Source organism: Borostomias antarcticus (genome assembly GCF_949987555.1).
Source record: "Borostomias antarcticus genome assembly, chromosome: 11".
Taxonomy (NCBI): domain Eukaryota; kingdom Metazoa; phylum Chordata; class Actinopteri; order Stomiiformes; family Stomiidae; genus Borostomias; species Borostomias antarcticus.
In genome coordinates, this window is record NC_140244.1 from 26,703,467 (window position 1) to 26,723,968 (window position 20,502).

At 47.6% G+C, this 20,502-nt stretch overlaps 1 protein-coding gene across 1 annotated transcript in view; it reads right to left on the reverse strand.

Moving 5' to 3' along the window:
- The window catches only part of ptpn18 (protein tyrosine phosphatase non-receptor type 18), a gene marked incomplete at its 3' end in the record, with an annotated part of 32,143 nt that extends 12,685 nt beyond the window's left edge, over positions 1-19,458 (reverse strand). The window contains exons 1-2 of the mRNA XM_084446226.1: positions 18,925-19,458; positions 13,308-13,448 (exon numbers count right to left, since the gene is read on the reverse strand). Coding sequence (XP_084302352.1) covers positions 13,308-13,448; positions 18,925-19,011 — 228 coding nt within the window. The 5' untranslated portion in view covers positions 19,012-19,458. The remainder of the gene's footprint in view (positions 1-13,307; positions 13,449-18,924) is intronic.
- Positions 19,459-20,502: the final 1,044 nt, after the last annotated feature.

Sequence of the window (20,502 nt, forward strand, 5' to 3'; positions counted from 1 at the left end):
CTCCACTTTTCTCTTTTTGTTCGGTTTATTGGTTTCAAGAAAAGCATAGGTAAAAAACCTGCAAACATGCATTAATTAATAATAATCAATAAAGACAAATGAAATACACATATTCATTTCATATACATGATCAACAGTTTCAATTTAAATATGATTTCATGTCTCAATTATATGTAGGTCTATGTCAAATTACATGTATCATAATAAACTGTATTAACAATATAAATATATAATTTCAATGCAAATATCCTGATTCATAATAGGTTTATCATCTCAATGTAAACAGCATCTAAGCACCATGTTCTAAATATAAATAAACTACTCACCTCTGATAAATGGGACACAATATGAACCGGCAAATATAAAAACTACATCTCCCAGAAGGCCTAGCGGGCTGCGCAAGCGCAGACCAATCTCACAGACCAAAATACGGAAGTGAGAAAAAGCCGGCTCTGGCATTTAACTATCCAACTAAACATGACGGTCGCGCTAGTTTATAAACATGGAGACACATTTATACATGTTTATGGCTACCAAATGTAGCCTAAATGAATGTCACTTCGCCGATCACGTTTATACTAACATTGCAAGATTAACGCAAAGTTACTCTGTCTTGTGTAGGCTATAACTCTCAGATTCAGACACGTACAGCAACGTTATAGGCTACATGCAAAGTGAAGTTAACAAGACAACAGTAAGCAAGCAGACATACAGAGCTGACAAAGCACACATACAACAGAAACAGATTGCCTTACCAGTCGGGTGTGTGTCGGGTGGGTACTGAATACAACTGGAGCTAAAACGTCAGCCTACTTAGCCAAATCTGGAGTGTCACCTGACGCCCCAGTTAAAGGGGTACACTCATGCAGGTACACTCAGACATTCAACCTCACATGACGTCCCAGAAATCCAGACCAAGAACATAAACATTGAAAGAAGACTTCAATACTACTGGAATCCCACAGAAAACCAAACACCTCCCACTTAAGTCCCTGATTTCTGATCCAAGGGACTTACCCCAAACAATCATCAGTGACCCCCCTATTTGTCATATACAAATTCTTTTTTTTTTTTTTTTTTTCTTTTTTTTTTTTTTTTTTTTTTTTCTTTTCAAAAAAGGTAGTGGGAGTCTTTTCACAAACATGACATCCAATCAGTTCCGCACAGTGTCCACATGACGATTGAAGAAAGAGCACAGTTCAAAGTTAACCACGTCCCTTGGCAGGTGAGTGTAGTGTACTGCCAGGTCAGTGGGGGATATGAGGTATGTATGCTCTACTTCTTCATGTATGTGCGTCATGGTGGCAGCGCAAGGCGTACACCAACCAGATGACCAGGGGGTTAGGGGTTGACCTGATCTAGGGGCCAGAAAGCAGAGTCTGGTTCTCCACTGGGAGGAGTACCACCAGTCTCCTCACGTCTCTTCGTACGATGGTCGTGGGCAGTGAAGAGCAGCTCCTCTTTTGTTGACCAACCGCCAGGGAGGCGGGGAGGCCGGCACACGTCGTAATGTCAGCATCCCTGACGATCCCCTTCTTGTCAGGGTGCACTGACCGGATCCGGCCAAGACGGAACTGACCACGTAGAGCGTTTTGGTCTGCAATCCAGACGACATCGCCGACTCTGACGTTCCTTTCCGTCCGATGCCATTTGGGACGAATGAACAGGTTGGGGCCGGCCAATTCGCTCCACTTGGCCCAGAATCTGTCCACCCCGATCTGAATTGCTCTAAGCCGGCGCCAGGAATGAGTCTCAAGGCCGAGCCCGCTTGTGTCCCCTCCTAGTGTTGTTCGACCCAGGATGAGGGAGTTGGGAGTCAGGTACTCCACTGAGTCCTCTTGCTCTTGTGATCTGGCGTCGATCGGCCGTTCATTTGTCAAGTTGGCTGCTTGATAGAGTAGGGTCTGGAGCTCTCCCCATGTAAGTGAACCTGTCACTCCACCAAGGCTGTTGAGAGCTCTTTTGAGTAGCTTCACGGCAGCCTCTGCTGCTCCATTTCGATGGGGTGCATCAGCGGGGTGGAACTCCCACTTCCATTCAGTTCCATTTCTGGCAGCTACGTCCTCCATGGACGCGGCCTGCAGACAAGCCAGGTTTTTGTGGAATTCACGGAGAGCTGGCTTGGCGCCGATGAAGTTTGTCCCTCTATCCGACCATAGTTTCCTCGGATGGCCCCTCAGTGCCACAAAGCGACAGTACGCTTGGAGAAAGCTTTCCGATGATTGGTCGTCAGTGAGGTCCGCATGAACAGCTCTTGAGGCCATACAACAGTATACGATGCCCCAGACCTTCTTACTTGTCCTCTTTTTGACGGCATCCCTTACTTCGAAGGGGCCAAAAAGGTCGAGAGTCGTGAATTCAAATGGGCTGGCTCTTTGGCTGCGCTCTTGTGGGAGATCACTCATTATTTGCTTGCACATCTCGGCCCTTTGTTTTCGACACTTCACACAGTCATTCAAGACTTTCTTGACTGATCTTCGCCCCTGCACAATCCAGGCCTTTTTCCTTGTGCGCAGAAGAGTTGAAGCGACTCCTTCATGATTCTCTTCATGCGCTTCTCTTGCCAGTAGGGCTGCCAGCCATGACTGAGATGGGACTAGCGGTACAGCTGCTCCGTCTTCAGTCCAGCACTGGACCCTTCCTCCACAGAGTAAGAGCCCTGTGTTGTCCTCTTTTCGAACCACCAAGCGGTCCAGGGTCGTGTCACGGAACTCGACACCGTCCTGGGCTGCTAGAGCCAGATCTTGAAAGGCTGCCACTCTTTCTTTTGTGGAAAGCTTTGGGCCTGCCTCCCACTTTGCTGATCCTGGAGCTTGGCAGTTGCTGCCCAACCAGGTTTCCACTGCTCGTCTAGTCCAGGCGACAGCTCCGCACAATCTTGCAAGCGAGCTGAACCTTCGGGGCTCCACAAGGGTCACAAGATCCACGCTCCACTGTTTTTGTTGCGGGACAAGGGTGCAGGGTTGTGGTGTGATGTCAGCGTCGGAATTCGCTTTGGTGTCAGTAACAGATGGATTGACTTGGATTTCAGCGTCGCTTGGGCTCGACAGTTGTCTGGACTGGGCTCGAGTGACCACTGCTGAGAATGCTTTCCGCTGAAGTCCTTTGACCTTCTCAGCGACAGAGGTGGTTACCTCGCTGGCAGTCTTCACGGGCCAATCTGATTCGGGCATCTTCAGAAATGTAGGGCCTTCCTGCCACACTGATCCCTTGCCGAGTTCTTCCGGGGTTGCCCCCCTTGTGACGATGTCGGCAATGTTTTCTTTGCCCTCGACCCATTTCCAGCTGTCCACCGGACCGGCCTTCTGTATTTCACCGATCCGGTTCGCAAAGAAAGTTTGATAGCCATAGCTGTCCTTTTGGATGGCTCCCAAGATGGTTTGGCTATCTACCAAATGGGTCCAGTGGTCGACCTCAATATGGCAGTGCTTTTCAAAGTACTTTCTCAGGCGAGTAGCGAAAACTGCTCCACACAGCTCTGCCTTGATGACATCACCCTTCTGGTCGAGAGGGGTGAGCTTGGCTTTTGACTCGACCAGTCTCACTACGACCCCGTCTTGCTCCGTCTCCCATCGGAGGTAAAGTACGGCTCCGTAGGATGCCTCACTGCCATCGGAGAAAGTGATCCCTATTGGGCGGCCTATGGCTCCGCGGGGTGTAAGGCTCCTGTCGAACCGGACCTGGCCAAGCCTCACATACTCTTCAAACAACTTCATTGCTGCTTCTCGAAGTCGTGGTGAGAGTGGATCATCCCAGGTGTTCTTGGACGGTCGGTCTTTTCCTGCCTCTTGATAGGACTCTCTCACGAGCATCACTCCTTTTTGTTTGGCAGGTGAGGCCAGGCCGATCGGGTCATAGAGCCCGGCGATCTGACTTAGCAACATACGCCGGGTCAAGGGGTCAGGAGTGTTGCTTTTGATCTCCTTCTCCTGTAGATCCAGCCCTGTTCTCATTTTCCCTCGCCTCTTCGAGAAGTTTACTGATGTCAGTACACGGAGTTGGTCAGATTCGGGTTCATAGCCAACCCCCAGTGCTTTATTTTCCTCATCTTGCATCTGGTTAGGAAGTATCAGGGTTCTGGGCATGGTTGAGCCACCTTTACTGGGGTCGGTGGATTCCCCACTCCTCCCACTTTGGCCCGTGAAGACCCACGGCTTGAGAGAGAAACCGCCTGCTTTCAGTATCTTTTCCACTCCTTCGGTTGTCTTGATCAGGGCCTGAAGGTTATTGTCTGACGTGAGAATGTCGTCCACGTAACAGTCCTCTGTTAAGACCCGGCGTTCTCTAGCCATGGAAGCGAACTGGGGCAGGTTTGCCGTCTCCCTCATGGCAACCTGAGCGATGCATCCCGCAGGCTTGTCGCCGATGTTGACCCTGACGACTGCAAAGACCTCGATGTCATCCTCCGGGTTGTCTCTCCAAAGGAAGCGGTGGAGATGGACTTCCTCATCCTTTAGCCACACGGAGTTATACATTTTCCTCACGTCCCCTAACGCAGCGTATAATCCGCTTCTGAATCTCAGGAGGACCCCTCTGATCGGGTTGAGGACGTCAGGGCCTTTGTGTAGGAGGTCATTTAGACTCATCCCCCTGAACTCCTGACTACTGTTCCATACGATCCTCACCGGGGTCGTGGTCGAATGAGGATTCGGTGCAACCAGATGGCTGATGTACCATGTCGGCCCAGTCCAACTACCAATCTCCTCTCTCGTGAGCTTGATGGTGGCACCTCTTGAGGCCATCTCACGGATCTGCTCTCCGTATGCCGCTTTCCACAAGGGTTCTTTCATCAATCGAGCCTCTGTGTTCCGGAAAGTTGCCTCCACTGCTCGACGGTTGTCCGGCAGAGTTGCTGGGTCCCCTCTCCAGGGGTAGGCTGCGTCCCAGTGAGGAGAGTCACTGTGCTTATCCGCTAGCACGTAGGTGAGGCAGTCCTTTATTTTCTCCAAGTCCCTCTCCTCCCCAAGGGTCATCTCCTTACCTCCTGGGGGGCACCTGTTGCACCTGCAGCTCCCACATTTAGGATCGCATGCCGCTCCAATGCTATCCCACTTGAACCACTCAAACACCTCCCTGTTGGTGGCAGAGGTGCTGCTGAGGGCCACTTCCTTCCTTGTTAGGCCTTCACTCTGGTCTTTCGAGTCCACAAGGATCTCCTTATACACCCTTGAGGCCGTTCTCATGGACCTTGCAAAGTGAGCATCAGACTGGTGCAGGGTTAGGTCGACCAGCTCAAAGAGGTTTGGATGAGTTCCGCCAACAGTCTTGCCTAGTGGGCCATCCCAGAGGACGAGGTCCCCTTCCACTTTGGATGGCTGTGGGACCAGGCGACCTTCCCTGTGGCTGATCAGGAGATCGATGCTTTCCGGGCGGACTAGATCTTCCGTGGCAACATCAGGAAAGATCCTTTTCAGCTGCTGCGGGGTGACAGACTGGCTTATCTCCGCGATACTCTCCAGGCCGTAGCAGAGCAGTTTGTGTTCAGCCACAGCTCCCTTGGAGGCTCTCACCCTCAGCCGCAGGGTATACCTCTTGGTTGTGACTGTCTTCTTCATTCCCCCGATCCCGTGGACGATCAACTTGATGCTCTCACCACCTAGTCCAAGGCGCTCTGCAGCATTGTTTGTAATGTAGTTGGTATCCGAGGCTAGGTCAATTAGTGTGCCTATCAGCTGGCCTGAATTGGTTGTCACTTCCAGCAACATCATCACCACAGGGTACTCCTTTGGTCCGCTTCCAGTATTGGTGCAAAGTGTTGTTGAGGCTTTGTTCGAGAATGCTTTCCTTAGCTCAGCTCTCAGTTCTGGAGCGACCTTAGCAAGGAGCTCCTCTTGCTTGCTGGTGAGGCCAAGCCCTTTCCTCTCCACTCTTGTGGTACCTTGCTCTCCGCTGTCAGTGTCCTTTTTGTGGCTAGTGAACTTGGAGCAGAGCAGGTAGTTGTGGGCGGGCCCTTCTTTGCGACAGTCAGGTTTAAGGCAGAGGAACTTTGAGTTACAACGGCCATCCTTGGAGTGGATGCACAAACACCGATCACATGTTCCATGGGTTTTTAAATGAGCCCTTTTCCTCGGCAGGTCCAAGTCTCTGAAGGTCTTACATGCGAACAGCCTGCCAGCGTGTGCCTCGTCACCACAAACGGTGCACGACCCTAATTGCACCTTCGGTTGAAACCCTCTTAGGCCCGAGGTGGCTTTGGAGAAAGCTTTCTTCACCCTTCTCTCTGGTCTGTCTACCAGGCCTTTATCCACAGGGCTCCTCTCTCCAGGGCTTGCCTCCAGCTGGTCCAACTCCTCGAGGATCGTTTCCTGCCTCTTTAGGAACTGCATCAGGCAATCAAAGTGGTTCTGAGGGGAAAACCTGTTTGTGGGGTCACTCTTATGAGTGATCCACTCCTTCTTCAGAGAGCTCGGGAGCTTACTTTCGAGGGACTGAGCCACCACGCGGTTCTTCACTGCGTCCTCCTCTCCCAGGATCAGGAGATTGCTCAGAGCCCTTTCCACCGCCTGGATTAGCTCGATCGCCTGCCTGGGGTTGTTTCCTCTAATAGGGGGTAAGTCTTGCACCTCCCTAGTTATCATCAGAACAATCTTCGCTTTATTTCCATACCGGTTGTCGAGGCGTCTGAACATTTCCTCCGCGGACCTGCAGCTGGACAGGACTAAGTCTCTCTTCACCCTTTCGCTGAGGCTTGCAAGGAGGTGGAACCTTGTCACACTGGCAGCCCTCTGTGGGTTTCCCAGTTGCTCCAGCTCTTCCCACTCAGCCTTCCACCGGTAGTAATCTGTCATATCTCCGGAGAATGTGGGGAGGCGTGCTCTCTCGAGGGGGAACTGGGCTCTGTGGCCGGGGTGCATGCCTGTGACACCGCTGGGTTGAGGTTGTGGCTGACTTGGTTGGACCACCTTGTCGGGGTCACCTGGCCCTTTACCCAATCCATCAGGGCTAGTCGCACCCTTTTCCCCGTCCTCGTCCTCAGACGACTCGCTGGACTTTGAACCTTGTCGGGGCTGCAGCTTCAGCCTGCAATTTCGCTCCCAGTCACTCAGTTGCATCTTCAGCTTCAGTACCAGTTGGTTGCATTTCTTTGTCCTGGCGCCAGAGACTAGACCCCCCCAGTCGGCCACTCTCTGCTTAAACATGTGGATCCTCTCCCCCTGGCTCTCCCTCAAGACATTGAATTCTTCCTCCAGCAACGGTTTGGTTGCCAGCAATTCTTCCCACTTCTCCTCCGCGCTCTCGGCATGCAACTTAATGTCATCTTCTGCGAACCTAGACCATAACGCCTCTCTGGCGAGCTCGAGTGTCTGGTTATATTTGGCGGAGCATTCTGTAGTTTTATCATTTATGCGTGCCGCTTCTTCTTCCTCCTGTCTTGCCTCCTCCTTACTTTCCACTGCATCGAGGGCATCAACATAATCGACTCCTGTGTCACAGACCCTTCCAAAGTCCACACCAAGAGTCTGTATTTCATTAATTAATGCCTCCTCTCCGAGCAGGCCAACTGTGTGGGCAAGTTTGTTGGCCCTTTTACTGAAGGCAGCCTGCGCAACCGAGCGTTTACTTTTCAGGGCTTCCATTTGTTGTGAATCCATCCTCCTTCCTTGGGGATAGTTCCCAGATACTCCGGGGCCCCTGGTTTTTTACTGTTTCGGCTTCTGGTTTTCTCCCTCCGAAATAGGGCTCCACCCAGGCACACAAAGGATTACTCCACTTTTCTCTTTTTGTTCGGTTTATTGGTTTCAAGAAAAGCATAGGTAAAAAACCTGCAAACATGCATTAATTAATAATAATCAATAAAGACAAATGAAATACACATATTCATTTCATATACATGATCAACAGTTTCAATTTAAATATGATTTCATGTCTCAATTATATGTAGGTCTATGTCAAATTACATGTATCATAATAAACTGTATTAACAATATAAATATATAATTTCAATGCAAATATCCTGATTCATAATAGGTTTATCATCTCAATGTAAACAGCATCTAAGCACCATGTTCTAAATATAAATAAACTACTCACCTCTGATAAATGGGACACAATATGAACCGGCAAATATAAAAACTACATCTCCCAGAAGGCCTAGCGGGCTGCGCAAGCGCAGACCAATCTCACAGACCAAAATACGGAAGTGAGAAAAAGCCGGCTCTGGCATTTAACTATCCAACTAAACATGACGGTCGCGCTAGTTTATAAACATGGAGACACATTTATACATGTTTATGGCTACCAAATGTAGCCTAAATGAATGTCACTTCGCCGATCACGTTTATACTAACATTGCAAGATTAACGCAAAGTTACTCTGTCTTGTGTAGGCTATAACTCTCAGATTCAGACACGTACAGCAACGTTATAGGCTACATGCAAAGTGAAGTTAACAAGACAACAGTAAGCAAGCAGACATACAGAGCTGACAAAGCACACATACAACAGAAACAGATTGCCTTACCAGTCGGGTGTGTGTCGGGTGGGTACTGAATACAACTGGAGCTAAAACGTCAGCCTACTTAGCCAAATCTGGAGTGTCACCTGACGCCCCAGTTAAAGGGGTACACTCATGCAGGTACACTCAGACATTCAACCTCACATGACGTCCCAGAAATCCAGACCAAGAACATAAACATTGAAAGAAGACTTCAATACTACTGGAATCCCACAGAAAACCAAACAATTATCATCATCATCATCATCATAATCTCCTTCTCCCAGAATGCAACAGAGAAATGGCTGAGGGGACTTCCAGGGCTCCAAGTCTCACGCATTGAGCGTGAGACACGCATTTCAGCCTATGTTCACGCTCACACGCCACACTTCACGATTCGCAAAGCCATGCCCATCACGCTTTCATTGTATTTTCATTGATGTTATAACTCAAATGTGCTGTATTAGTATGGCCAGTTGATGGTTTTTTTTGTGTGCTCGCTCTTTGCTGCACTCATTCGTTGCTGCGCATGCGCATTGCGGCTCTTATATTCGTTGCTGCGCGGTCGCTTGAAGCTTGAACACGTATAGCCGCGTGCGGCTTTAATTTGGTTTGTATCCAGTTCTGTGTCGTGTCCCTCCTTGTGTTGTGGTGCTGAGAGTCATAACGCGTGTATATAATGGTTTCTACTCGGTTCCTTGTTTCTACTTGGCTGCTCGTGTCTCTGACTGCCTGTAGATGCTCTGCCTGATTGACTTCTACTTGCATTACCATCTGCTGTCTGTCTGTGCCTGCATGTGTCTGTCTGCTAGTCTGTCTTTCTCCCTCCCTGCTTTCCTGTAAATGGTAAATGGACGCTTTTCCACCTTAGCAGCACTCAAAGCGCTTTACAATGGCCTCTCATTCACCCATTCACACACACATTCACACACCACATCATTGAACGACCCACTCTACCAACTGAGCTACAGCCGCCTCCTGTCTGTCTGTCTGTCTGTCTGTCTGTATACCTGACAGTCTTGTCTGCTTGTCTGTCTTTCTCCCTCCCTGCTTTCCTTTCTGTCTGTCTGTCTGTCTGTCTGTCTGTCTGTCTGTACCTCTGGCACGGTCTGCCACTCTTTGCTTGTCTGTCTGTCTGAACCTGGTGGAGTGACAGCAGTGATGTGTCATGAGCCGTCAGCTCTGAAAGTGTGAATGTGTGAACGTTCCAGTCAGTATGTGTGAAAACACAGCAGACCAGATGCATCAACGCATCCACTTCCTCCAACTAAATGCGACAAAGACTGAAGTCCTGGTTGTTGCTGCTGCATACAGCATCACCGCTAGGATTGTTAGCCACATGGGCTGCTTGAAAGACAACCTCCGCCCCCACCTTAGAAATATTGGTGTGTATTTTGACCAGTCTATGCACCTGGACAAACATGGGAGAACTCTGACCCACACCTGCTTCTTTCACCTAAGCGCATTGTGTTGCCTCTGGGTATGAAATGCGCTATACAAATAAAGCTTTGATTGATTGATTGATTGATTGACCTAAGGAACATTGCAAAACTCAGGTCCGTTGTCTCCCATGCAGAGCTAGAAAAGTCTGTACATGTTTTTATATCATCAAGACTTGATTATTGCAATTCACTCTTCACCTGTTTAAACAAATCATCTGTGGACCAGCTGCAACTGGTCCAAAACGCCGCGGTGCGGCTCCTCACCAGATCCAAGAGATCCTGTCACATCACCCCCATCCTGGCTGCCCTGCCCTGGCTCCCAGCGCACTACAGGATCAACCTCAAGGTCCTGGTTCTCACCTTCAGAGCTCTCCGTGGCCACGCCCCCGCCTACATCTGTGACCTCATCCACGCCCACACAACCAGCCGGTCGCTGGGGTCATCCGACCAGGGGCTCCAGACGGTGCCTCGGACCAGGCTTAATACCAAGGGTGACCGGGCTTTTGGGGCGGTGGCCCCAAGGCTCTGGAACGCACTCCCCCAAGACTTGAGAGCCTCTGCCTCAGAAAATACTTTTAAAAAACAGTTGAAAACGCACCCGTTCAGACAGGCTTTTGGCTGCTAGTAGCTCTGATTGAGTTTGGTATTGTCTGTCGTTTCTATGTTGTTGTGATTCTCTTTACCTGTGTATTAATCTCTTACTGCACTGCACTCTGAATTGCATCACACTTTGTATGTCATTGCACTTGTACTTTCCTTTCTTATATTGTTTTTAATCTGCCTTTTTAATCCCTGTGCAGCACTCTGTGCATCCGTGCTGTGAAGAGCGCTATACAAATAAAGTTTTACCTACTTACTTACAATATCGAACACTGCACAACAGTGCTCAGATTCGCAACTTGTAGCGTGAGCTTTAAGTTTGTAGATGTTTGTCGGCTTCCAGGGCGTACGGTTCATTGAAAATATCTGCACATTGATAACTACTGCATGCACCTTAGTTTATCACTTCCCCCTTCTGTTGAAAGATGAGAAAGTCTCCGTCTCTAAACCACAGCCGCAGTGAGACAGCCGACCTGCTTTGAGATACTCATTATCATGGTTAATAAGTAACTCAAGCCTACGTTTGAACTTTGAAAGGCTGGAAAAGGAAATAACCTTGAGTTCTATAGAACCCTATCGTCATCCACTCTGTTTCAGGTTTTCCAATCGTCGAAAAGGAATCAGACTTCTGCAAAATGTCAACATTCAGTTGTGTCGAAACCAAACTGGCAAGCTTCCAGATAACTGTCAGCTGTGACACACGTGTAGGCAGGGAATGGAACGTCACACACATTCAAATCAAGGCTGAGATATAATCACACTGTAGCACAAGACTGCACTGGGTCCTTATAAAATAATATTACAATATGCAGCTTTCAAATGGCCCATGTGTGCTTTTCATTCACATATTTTTTCTGAGGACCTTTCCAGATATTATAACGCCAAACGGAAGCTAGTCATGCCACTGAAATAGCTGTGAATTGAAATGACATGAAATAATGTCTGATAAATTAAGATAGGTCTTGTCGCCTGGACACATCAGTTCCAATGCTTCCAATGCTAATCCAGCACAATAAGAGCGGGAAAGCCAGTTAGCTCATGAGCTCACAACAACTAGCAGCAGCTTCCATAACATTAATGGTAGCGGTCAGTGGCTAAAGCAGTTACACTGATGATTCCTGTAACGTTAGCTATTTTGCTGCAATTGGTTCAACTTCTGTTTTTGGTCAAAAGTCATTACCTACTGTATGCACTTCCCTTTAGGTGGTGAAGTAAGTAGACGGTAATCTCTGAGAATGTCCCGCGTGGGAGTCCAATGCTCTGACCACTACTCTACTTGTGGAATTTAGGTAAGGGATAAAAAGGTTGGCAGGACAGTATCTGACCTATAAGGCAAGGGGTAAAGGTTGGAGTGAAAGGATGAACATGTGGAGGTTTGGGGTATAGTCCCATAAAATCATCCCCACTGGGTCTTGAACCCCGGTCTCCCGGGTGGGAGTCCAATGCTCTGACCACTACTCTACTTGTGCAGTGAAGATCGGTGGGTTGATTTTGGTGTCCTTGATTTTGGTGTGCTGGGACTACTGCCTCTTGTGGTGCCAACAGAGAAATGCAGGCCAACATTGTCGGGAGTAATGGAGTAAGGGAGGGAGGGAGGGAGTGAGGGAAGGAGTAAGGGAGGGAGGAAGGGAGGGAGGGAGGGAGTGATAACCCGACAAACGCTATACTAGGTGCGCTGGCTTCCAGCCACGCACAAAAATAAAACCTCAATCTGATCTCGTGGTCAACAGAGAGGTATAGAGGCGTGCTAGAACGCTTATTCTGAGTGGTATTTTCAACAAAAATACTCAAAGACATGTTTTGGGGACCCCAAAGACTTATATAAAATTGTTGAAAATCAGCATAATAGGACACCTTTAAAGAAATTATATTGGCATCAAGATTGATCACCACTGCAGAAGATTAGCCTACATCGGAAAGAACCCAGTAGCACCCCCCCCCCCCCCCCCCACACACACACACACCCCTCCCTTTTGCTCTCGGTATATTTTTCCTCTCACTTCTGCTTAGCTGCTATACCTAGTTTACTCACCATTTTCTAGGATCCTGTTTGATAAATACCTTATGTGATATACTTAGTAACCTTCCATGGATTACAGGACTAACACATAATGGCCGATCACATAGGTAACTTCTCTGTAACTATATCTACCCTACTGACAGTCATGTCTCTTATCATGCAGTAGAGTGCTCTGTAAAATGTTAGTATTTTCCAGAAGCTTGCTTGCTTGATGTTCTCTTGAGAGAGGTCAGGGAATAATGTCATCACTATATTGGCCTAAATAGGTGAACTGTTTTTTTTTGCTTCCCCCAGGAAAATTAGAGGTATGGTCACTATACCCACTTCTCTCTGTAAAGGGCATTGTGTGGCCTCTGTGTATGAAATGCGCTATAAATAAAGTTTGATTGGATTCTGTGACGCCACTCCGAGACAATCAATCAATCAATCAAAGCTTTATTTGTATAAAGAGACAAGACATTCTGGAGTCCAGCGTATTTCCCACTCATGAACCATATACAGCAGGGCTGCCAAGTTTGACCAAAAGTTTGGAGTGAGATTTTATCACTTACTCACAAGCACCCCCCACACGCGACTGGGACGCCAGATTAGCGTTCTTCCAAGTAATTTCAAAATAAAGGTCTCATAGACATGGACTGCTAGTATTTCGCGGATGGTCATTTCTCCGAGTGAGAATTGCAAAGTGTGGCTTGAGAAGAGGCTGAAATGCGTGCGTCTCACGCTCAAGGCGTGTGACTTGGCAGCCCGGCATACAGTTATCCTACTATAGGCAGATGATACCTACTGAAGAGGGTATATCCTAACTCACTCACGCTGTAATCAGAAGCAGGACCGTCCTCCGTCCCGTCGACGCTCAGGGACTTCACCATGGCCACGAACCTGGAGAGGCGCTCGTCCATCGGCGGATGTGTAGAGAGAGACCTGAGAGGAGAGGTCTGGTAGCTCAGAGAGACCTGTCAGTGAGATGAGCTGAGATGAGAGGTCTGGTAGCTCAGAGAGACCTGTCAGCGAGATGAGCTGAGATGAGAGGTCTGATAGATCAGAGTGACCTGTCGGCGAGCTGCCCAGCAAACACGCAACATCAGGGAGACGTTCAGATCATGTCTTAATAACGTCCGTCGGTCCTGAACCCCGTGTTCGTCTGCTGGACCCCTCAATATTCACACGTCTGGCTTGGACCCCTCTAAGACGTCTGTGGACGTGCAAAACAGGTTTTAAATCTGAACGTCTAAATTAAACTTTCCTTCTGGCTCCTAATTGAATGTCTTTGGACGTCCGAAAAAGACAAAAAAAGACGTCTAAAAGACGTTTTTTAGACGTGTCTTTGCTCAGTGGGTGAGATGAGAGGTCTGGTAGCTCAGAGACGCAGTGGAGGAAGTTTCCGCGTAGGCTGCGTGTAGGCTACAGGTTTAGGGGTTGTTCTTATAACCGCAGTGCCAGTCAGTAGTTTCCGTGACGGGGTGATTTTTTTTGGGTTAATTATGGCTCCAGGTCCATTAGGACACCAGCAACGTTTGTTTCATTTTGCGCATCGATTCAAATATGACTTATTCTAGGCTATTCTAGGCGACTAGACGCACCGTTCTTTAATCTTTAAAGCATCTCGTGTTTTACATTCAGCCTAATTTCAATTTTGTAGGTTTCGTTTGCAAATTATAAAACAGATGACAACGCCTACGGCTAAAAGGCATAGACAGCCATGCAAGTTGTCCACTTAACAGCTGATCGGACCGGACCCAGCAAACACGCAGCGTCAGGGAGACGTTAAGATCATATCCTAATAACGTCCGTCGGTCCTGAACCCCGTTTGTTCGTCTGCTGGACCCCTCAATATTCACACGTCTGGCTTGGACCCCTCTAAGACGTCTGTGGACGTGCAGAACGGGTTCAATATCTGAACATAAAAAAAAACATTCATTCTGGCTCCTAATTGGATGTCTTTGGACGTCCGAGAAAGACAAAAAAGACATCTAAAAGACGTATTTTAGACGTGTCTTTGCTCAGTGGGGAGCAGGGGTGTCAAATTTGAGGTGTGACAGAAATTCGTCTCAGATTGGCTTGGATCATTTCGGGGGAGAATCAAGAGGAGTTCATATGAAACACATGCTCTAGGGCTTGAAATACAGTTGAATTTTCCATTGGCTTGGAGGTATTTTCCAAGTTAGACTACTGACCCCAATGTTGTATCACTAGTCTGGATGACAAACCACTGATAGCCCTATCTGATTCTATAAAATGCTTACCATGCATTTTCTGTTTAAGCGTTAACAAAATGTGGCTAGAGGCAAGAATTTTATAGAATCAGATATCAGATATCCACATTTAGCTAACGCTTAAACAGGACATGCATGGCAAGCATTTTATAGAATCAGATATGAGTGGTTTGTCACCGAGTGAAGAGTGGTTGTAGATAATGGCGGGGGGGGGGGGGGGGGGGGGCTTCTGATGCCTATTCCACTTTTCACAGAGAGTGTGTCCTGTACTTTGGTCATGGGGATCAAACCACCTGCCATTTGAAGAGTGCTGACTCCCTACAAAAACAAACCCAAACTAACTGAAATGCTGTATTATTTCATTGTGGCAGGGACTCATACTCCCACTAGAGGGCGGTAGTAACCAAATAACTAGCTGTGTAGCCTAACTTTAGCTTGCTGGTGATGATGGGATCTAGTCAGCAATTACTAAGAACTAAACCTTCAAATATATGAGCTAGTTAGCTAGCTATTTCACTTAGCTGTCTAATGTTTTCACTCACATGTCTGCATACGCTTGCATAGATCGGCAAAGCTAGAAAAATACTTTATAAAAATACTCCCTTCTCCTCATCATACCCTATCTAAGGCCAGCGATCTGGCCAGTGAGGCTGGAAAACTCTTTCTTTTTTGTTCGGTGTCATGATGGCGCAGTGCTTCGAGTCATCCCCAGACCATATCGGTCCCATCTGAGGGGCCAAACCCACCCATACCAAGGAAGATATCCTCATGAGAATAACGGACAACAAGCTCACACATCTTATCTTTCCACTGGTCTGACCTCACAGGCCTCAACGTCTCTAACACCTCACACTTTTTCAGTTTGCACATCCTCCCATGGCCGTCGCTTTAGAAGGCCTGGCCTGGCGCCCCCCCTAAAGTGCTAATGCCCCCCCCCCCCGGCGGCGCCCATAGTATGCAAATTAATTAATTTTAGTATTATTATATATATTTTCTATTAAATAAAAAAAATTATGTTTACATTCCTTATAGGCCTAAATGAAGACATCGGAATAGAGAAACACTTGTGTGTTTTGGTTTGACGGAGTTCTGTTATGTGACTTAGGCTACTTAGCCTCCTTACTCCTCTACGCCTCTTATGGGACATAAGGCTTCAATGAGCTCTCTCCATTGCATTCCGTTATTTGAGCGACGGCCTACCTCTGGCTGGAGGAGACCGCCTTACTGAAAAGGGAAGTTATGCCAAAGTAGCGGTGATGGGGTGCGATTTGAGTTGGGAGTCGAGCCGAGCTGTGAGCTTCCTACCGCAGCGTGTGAAAACTCCTTTTCAACACTTGTAAGCGTTTTCTCTGAAGGCTATGTTGCACAAACGCAAGGCTCAGCTTAATCAGCTTCCCTTTGAAAAGGATCTCACAAGTTCAATGATGAATGGAAGGACATTTTCATGAGAAGATTCAACACTCAGAAACGCCGCCTTCAACTTTAGGCCTACTGAGTCAGAGGGAGAGTGAGAGAGCTCATTAGCCTATAATTAGCTAGTAGTGCTGCACAAATACAACAATAGCTCGTAGCCAATCAAAATGATTTAATAATAGTTTAATAATCAACTGAGGTAGCCTACCGACCGTGACCACGCCTCCTCACCACCACAATCGCACGCCAGTGAGTCATCGCACCCCGCTGGTTATTACCATAGCGACAGCGATCACACGGTCGACCGGGCTTTGGGTCTCAGTGACCGTGTTTTGACCGGTCCGTCCTGGACCCCTGTCTGGACAGGGTCATGGACCTCAGTGACCTGCCGGTCAACATCCTCCAGCTGTGACCTGAACCAGTCCAACTCCGACCGCAAACCCACCGCCATCCGTCCCGGGGGTGTGACCAGAGACCGAACAGGAAATAGACAGCTCCCCCCCCTGGGGTCGCGACCTCTGACACGCGTCTCCTAGGCTGCGTTCCGAATCGCCTACTACCCTACTATATAGTATGCCAAAACAGAAAGTAGTATGTCCCAATACATAGTATGCCACATGCAGTATGGCAAAAATGCCAGGATGTGATACTACATCCGGTCGTATTTTGCAGTATGCACGCCAGCAGTCTTCTCTGCCTATTCTGACCCACAATCCTGTGCGCAGCGGAAATTACGTCACGTGCGAGTCGCGCTGGAGGCTAAAATAATATTACAATATGCAGCTTTCAAATGGCCCATGTGTGCTTTTCATTCACATATTTTTTCTGAGGACCTTTCCAGATATTATAACGCCAAACGGAAGCTAGTCATGCCACTGAAATAGCTGTGAATTGAAATGACATGAAATAATGTCTGATAAATTAAGATAGGTCTTGTCGCCTGGACACATCAGTTCCAATGCTTCCAATGCTAATCCAGCACAATAAGAGCGGGAAAGCCAGTTAGCTCATGAGCTCACAACAACTAGCAGCAGCTTCCATAACATTAATGGTAGCGGTCAGTGGCTAAAGCAGTTACACTGATGATTCCTGTAACGTTAGCTATTTTGCTGCAATTGGTTCAACTTCTGTTTTTGGTCAAAAGTCATTACCTACTGTATGCACTTCCCTTTAGGTGGTGAAGTAAGTAGACGGTAATCTCTGAGAATGTCCCGCGTGGGAGTCCAATGCTCTGACCACTACTCTACTTGTGGAATTTAGGTAAGGGATAAAAAGGTTGGCAGGACAGTATCTGACCTATAAGGCAAGGGGTAAAGGTTGGAGTGAAAGGATGAACATGTGGAGGTTTGGGGTATAGTCCCATAAAATCATCCCCACTGGGTCTTGAACCCCGGTCTCCCGGGTGGGAGTCCAATGCTCTGACCACTACTCTACTTGTGCAGTGAAGATCGGTGGGTTGATTTTGGTGTCCTTGATTTTGGTGTGCTGGGACTACTGCCTCTTGTGGTGCCAACAGAGAAATGCAGGCCAACATTGTCGGGAGTAATGGAGTAAGGGAGGGAGGGAGGGAGTGAGGGAAGGAGTAAGGGAGGGAGGAAGGGAGGGAGGGAGGGAGTGATAACCCGACAAACGCTATACTAGGTGCGCTGGCTTCCAGCCACGCACAAAAATAAAACCTCAATCTGATCTCGTGGTCAACAGAGAGGTATAGAGGCGTGCTAGAACGCTTATTCTGAGTGGTATTTTCAACAAAAATACTCAAAGACATGTTTTGGGGACCCCAAAGACTTATATAAAATTGTTGAAAATCAGCATAATAGGACACCTTTAAAGAAATTATATTGGCATCAAGATTGATCACCACTGCAGAAGATTAGCCTACATCGGAAAGAACCCAGTAGCACCCCCCCCCCCCCCCCCCACACACACACACACCCCTCCCTTTTGCTCTCGGTATATTTTTCCTCTCACTTCTGCTTAGCTGCTATACCTAGTTTACTCACCATTTTCTAGGATCCTGTTTGATAAATACCTTATGTGATATACTTAGTAACCTTCCATGGATTACAGGACTAACACATAATGGCCGATCACATAGGTAACTTCTCTGTAACTATATCTACCCTACTGACAGTCATGTCTCTTATCATGCAGTAGAGTGCTCTGTAAAATGTTAGTATTTTCCAGAAGCTTGCTTGCTTGATGTTCTCTTGAGAGAGGTCAGGGAATAATGTCATCACTATATTGGCCTAAATAGGTGAACTGTTTTTTTTTGCTTCCCCCAGGAAAATTAGAGGTATGGTCACTATACCCACTTCTCTCTGTAAAGGGCATTGTGTGGCCTCTGTGTATGAAATGCGCTATAAATAAAGTTTGATTGGATTCTGTGACGCCACTCCGAGACAATCAATCAATCAATCAAAGCTTTATTTGTATAAAGAGACAAGACATTCTGGAGTCCAGCGTATTTCCCACTCATGAACCATATACAGCAGGGCTGCCAAGTTTGACCAAAAGTTTGGAGTGAGATTTTATCACTTACTCACAAGCACCCCCCACACGCGACTGGGACGCCAGATTAGCGTTCTTCCAAGTAATTTCAAAATAAAGGTCTCATAGACATGGACTGCTAGTATTTCGCGGATGGTCATTTCTCCGAGTGAGAATTGCAAAGTGTGGCTTGAGAAGAGGCTGAAATGCGTGCGTCTCACGCTCAAGGCGTGTGACTTGGCAGCCCGGCATACAGTTATCCTACTATAGGCAGATGATACCTACTGAAGAGGGTATATCCTAACTCACTCACGCTGTAATCAGAAGCAGGACCGTCCTCCGTCCCGTCGACGCTCAGGGACTTCACCATGGCCACGAACCTGGAGAGGCGCTCGTCCATCGGCGGATGTGTAGAGAGAGACCTGAGAGGAGAGGTCTGGTAGCTCAGAGAGACCTGTCAGTGAGATGAGCTGAGATGAGAGGTCTGGTAGCTCAGAGAGACCTGTCAGCGAGATGAGCTGAGATGAGAGGTCTGATAGATCAGAGTGACCTGTCGGCGAGCTGCCCAGCAAACACGCAACATCAGGGAGACGTTCAGATCATGTCTTAATAACGTCCGTCGGTCCTGAACCCCGTGTTCGTCTGCTGGACCCCTCAATATTCACACGTCTGGCTTGGACCCCTCTAAGACGTCTGTGGACGTGCAAAACAGGTTTTAAATCTGAACGTCTAAATTAAACTTTCCTTCTGGCTCCTAATTGAATGTCTTTGGACGTCCGAAAAAGACAAAAAAAGACGTCTAAAAGACGTTTTTTAGACGTGTCTTTGCTCAGTGGGTGAGATGAGAGGTCTGGTAGCTCAGAGACGCAGTGGAGGAAGTTTCCGCGTAGGCTGCGTGTAGGCTACAGGTTTAGGGGTTGTTCTTATAACCGCAGTGCCAGTCAGTAGTTTCCGTGACGGGGTGATTTTTTTTGGGTTAATTATGGCTCCAGGTCCATTAGGACACCAGCAACGTTTGTTTCATTTTGCGCATCGATTCAAATATGACTTATTCTAGGCTATTCTAGGCGACTAGACGCACCGTTCTTTAATCTTTAAAGCATCTCGTGTTTTACATTCAGCCTAATTTCAATTTTGTAGGTTTCGTTTGCAAATTATAAAACAGATGACAACGCCTACGGCTAAAAGGCATAGACAGCCATGCAAGTTGTCCACTTAACAGCTGATCGGACCGGACCCAGCAAACACGCAGCGTCAGGGAGACGTTAAGATCATATCCTAATAACGTCCGTCGGTCCTGAACCCCGTTTGTTCGTCTGCTGGACCCCTCAATATTCACACGTCTGGCTTGGACCCCTCTAAGACGTCTGTGGACGTGCAGAACGGGTTCAATATCTGAACATAAAAAAAAACATTCATTCTGGCTCCTAATTGGATGTCTTTGGACGTCCGAGAAAGACAAAAAAGACATCTAAAAGACGTATTTTAGACGTGTCTTTGCTCAGTGGGGAGCAGGGGTGTCAAATTTGAGGTGTGACAGAAATTCGTCTCAGATTGGCTTGGATCATTTCGGGGGAGAATCAAGAGGAGTTCATATGAAACACATGCTCTAGGGCTTGAAATACAGTTGAATTTTCCATTGGCTTGGAGGTATTTTCCAAGTTAGACTACTGACCCCAATGTTGTATCACTAGTCTGGATGACAAACCACTGATAGCCCTATCTGATTCTATAAAATGCTTACCATGCATTTTCTGTTTAAGCGTTAACAAAATGTGGCTAGAGGCAAGAATTTTATAGAATCAGATATCAGATATCCACATTTAGCTAACGCTTAAACAGGACATGCATGGCAAGCATTTTATAGAATCAGATATGAGTGGTTTGTCAC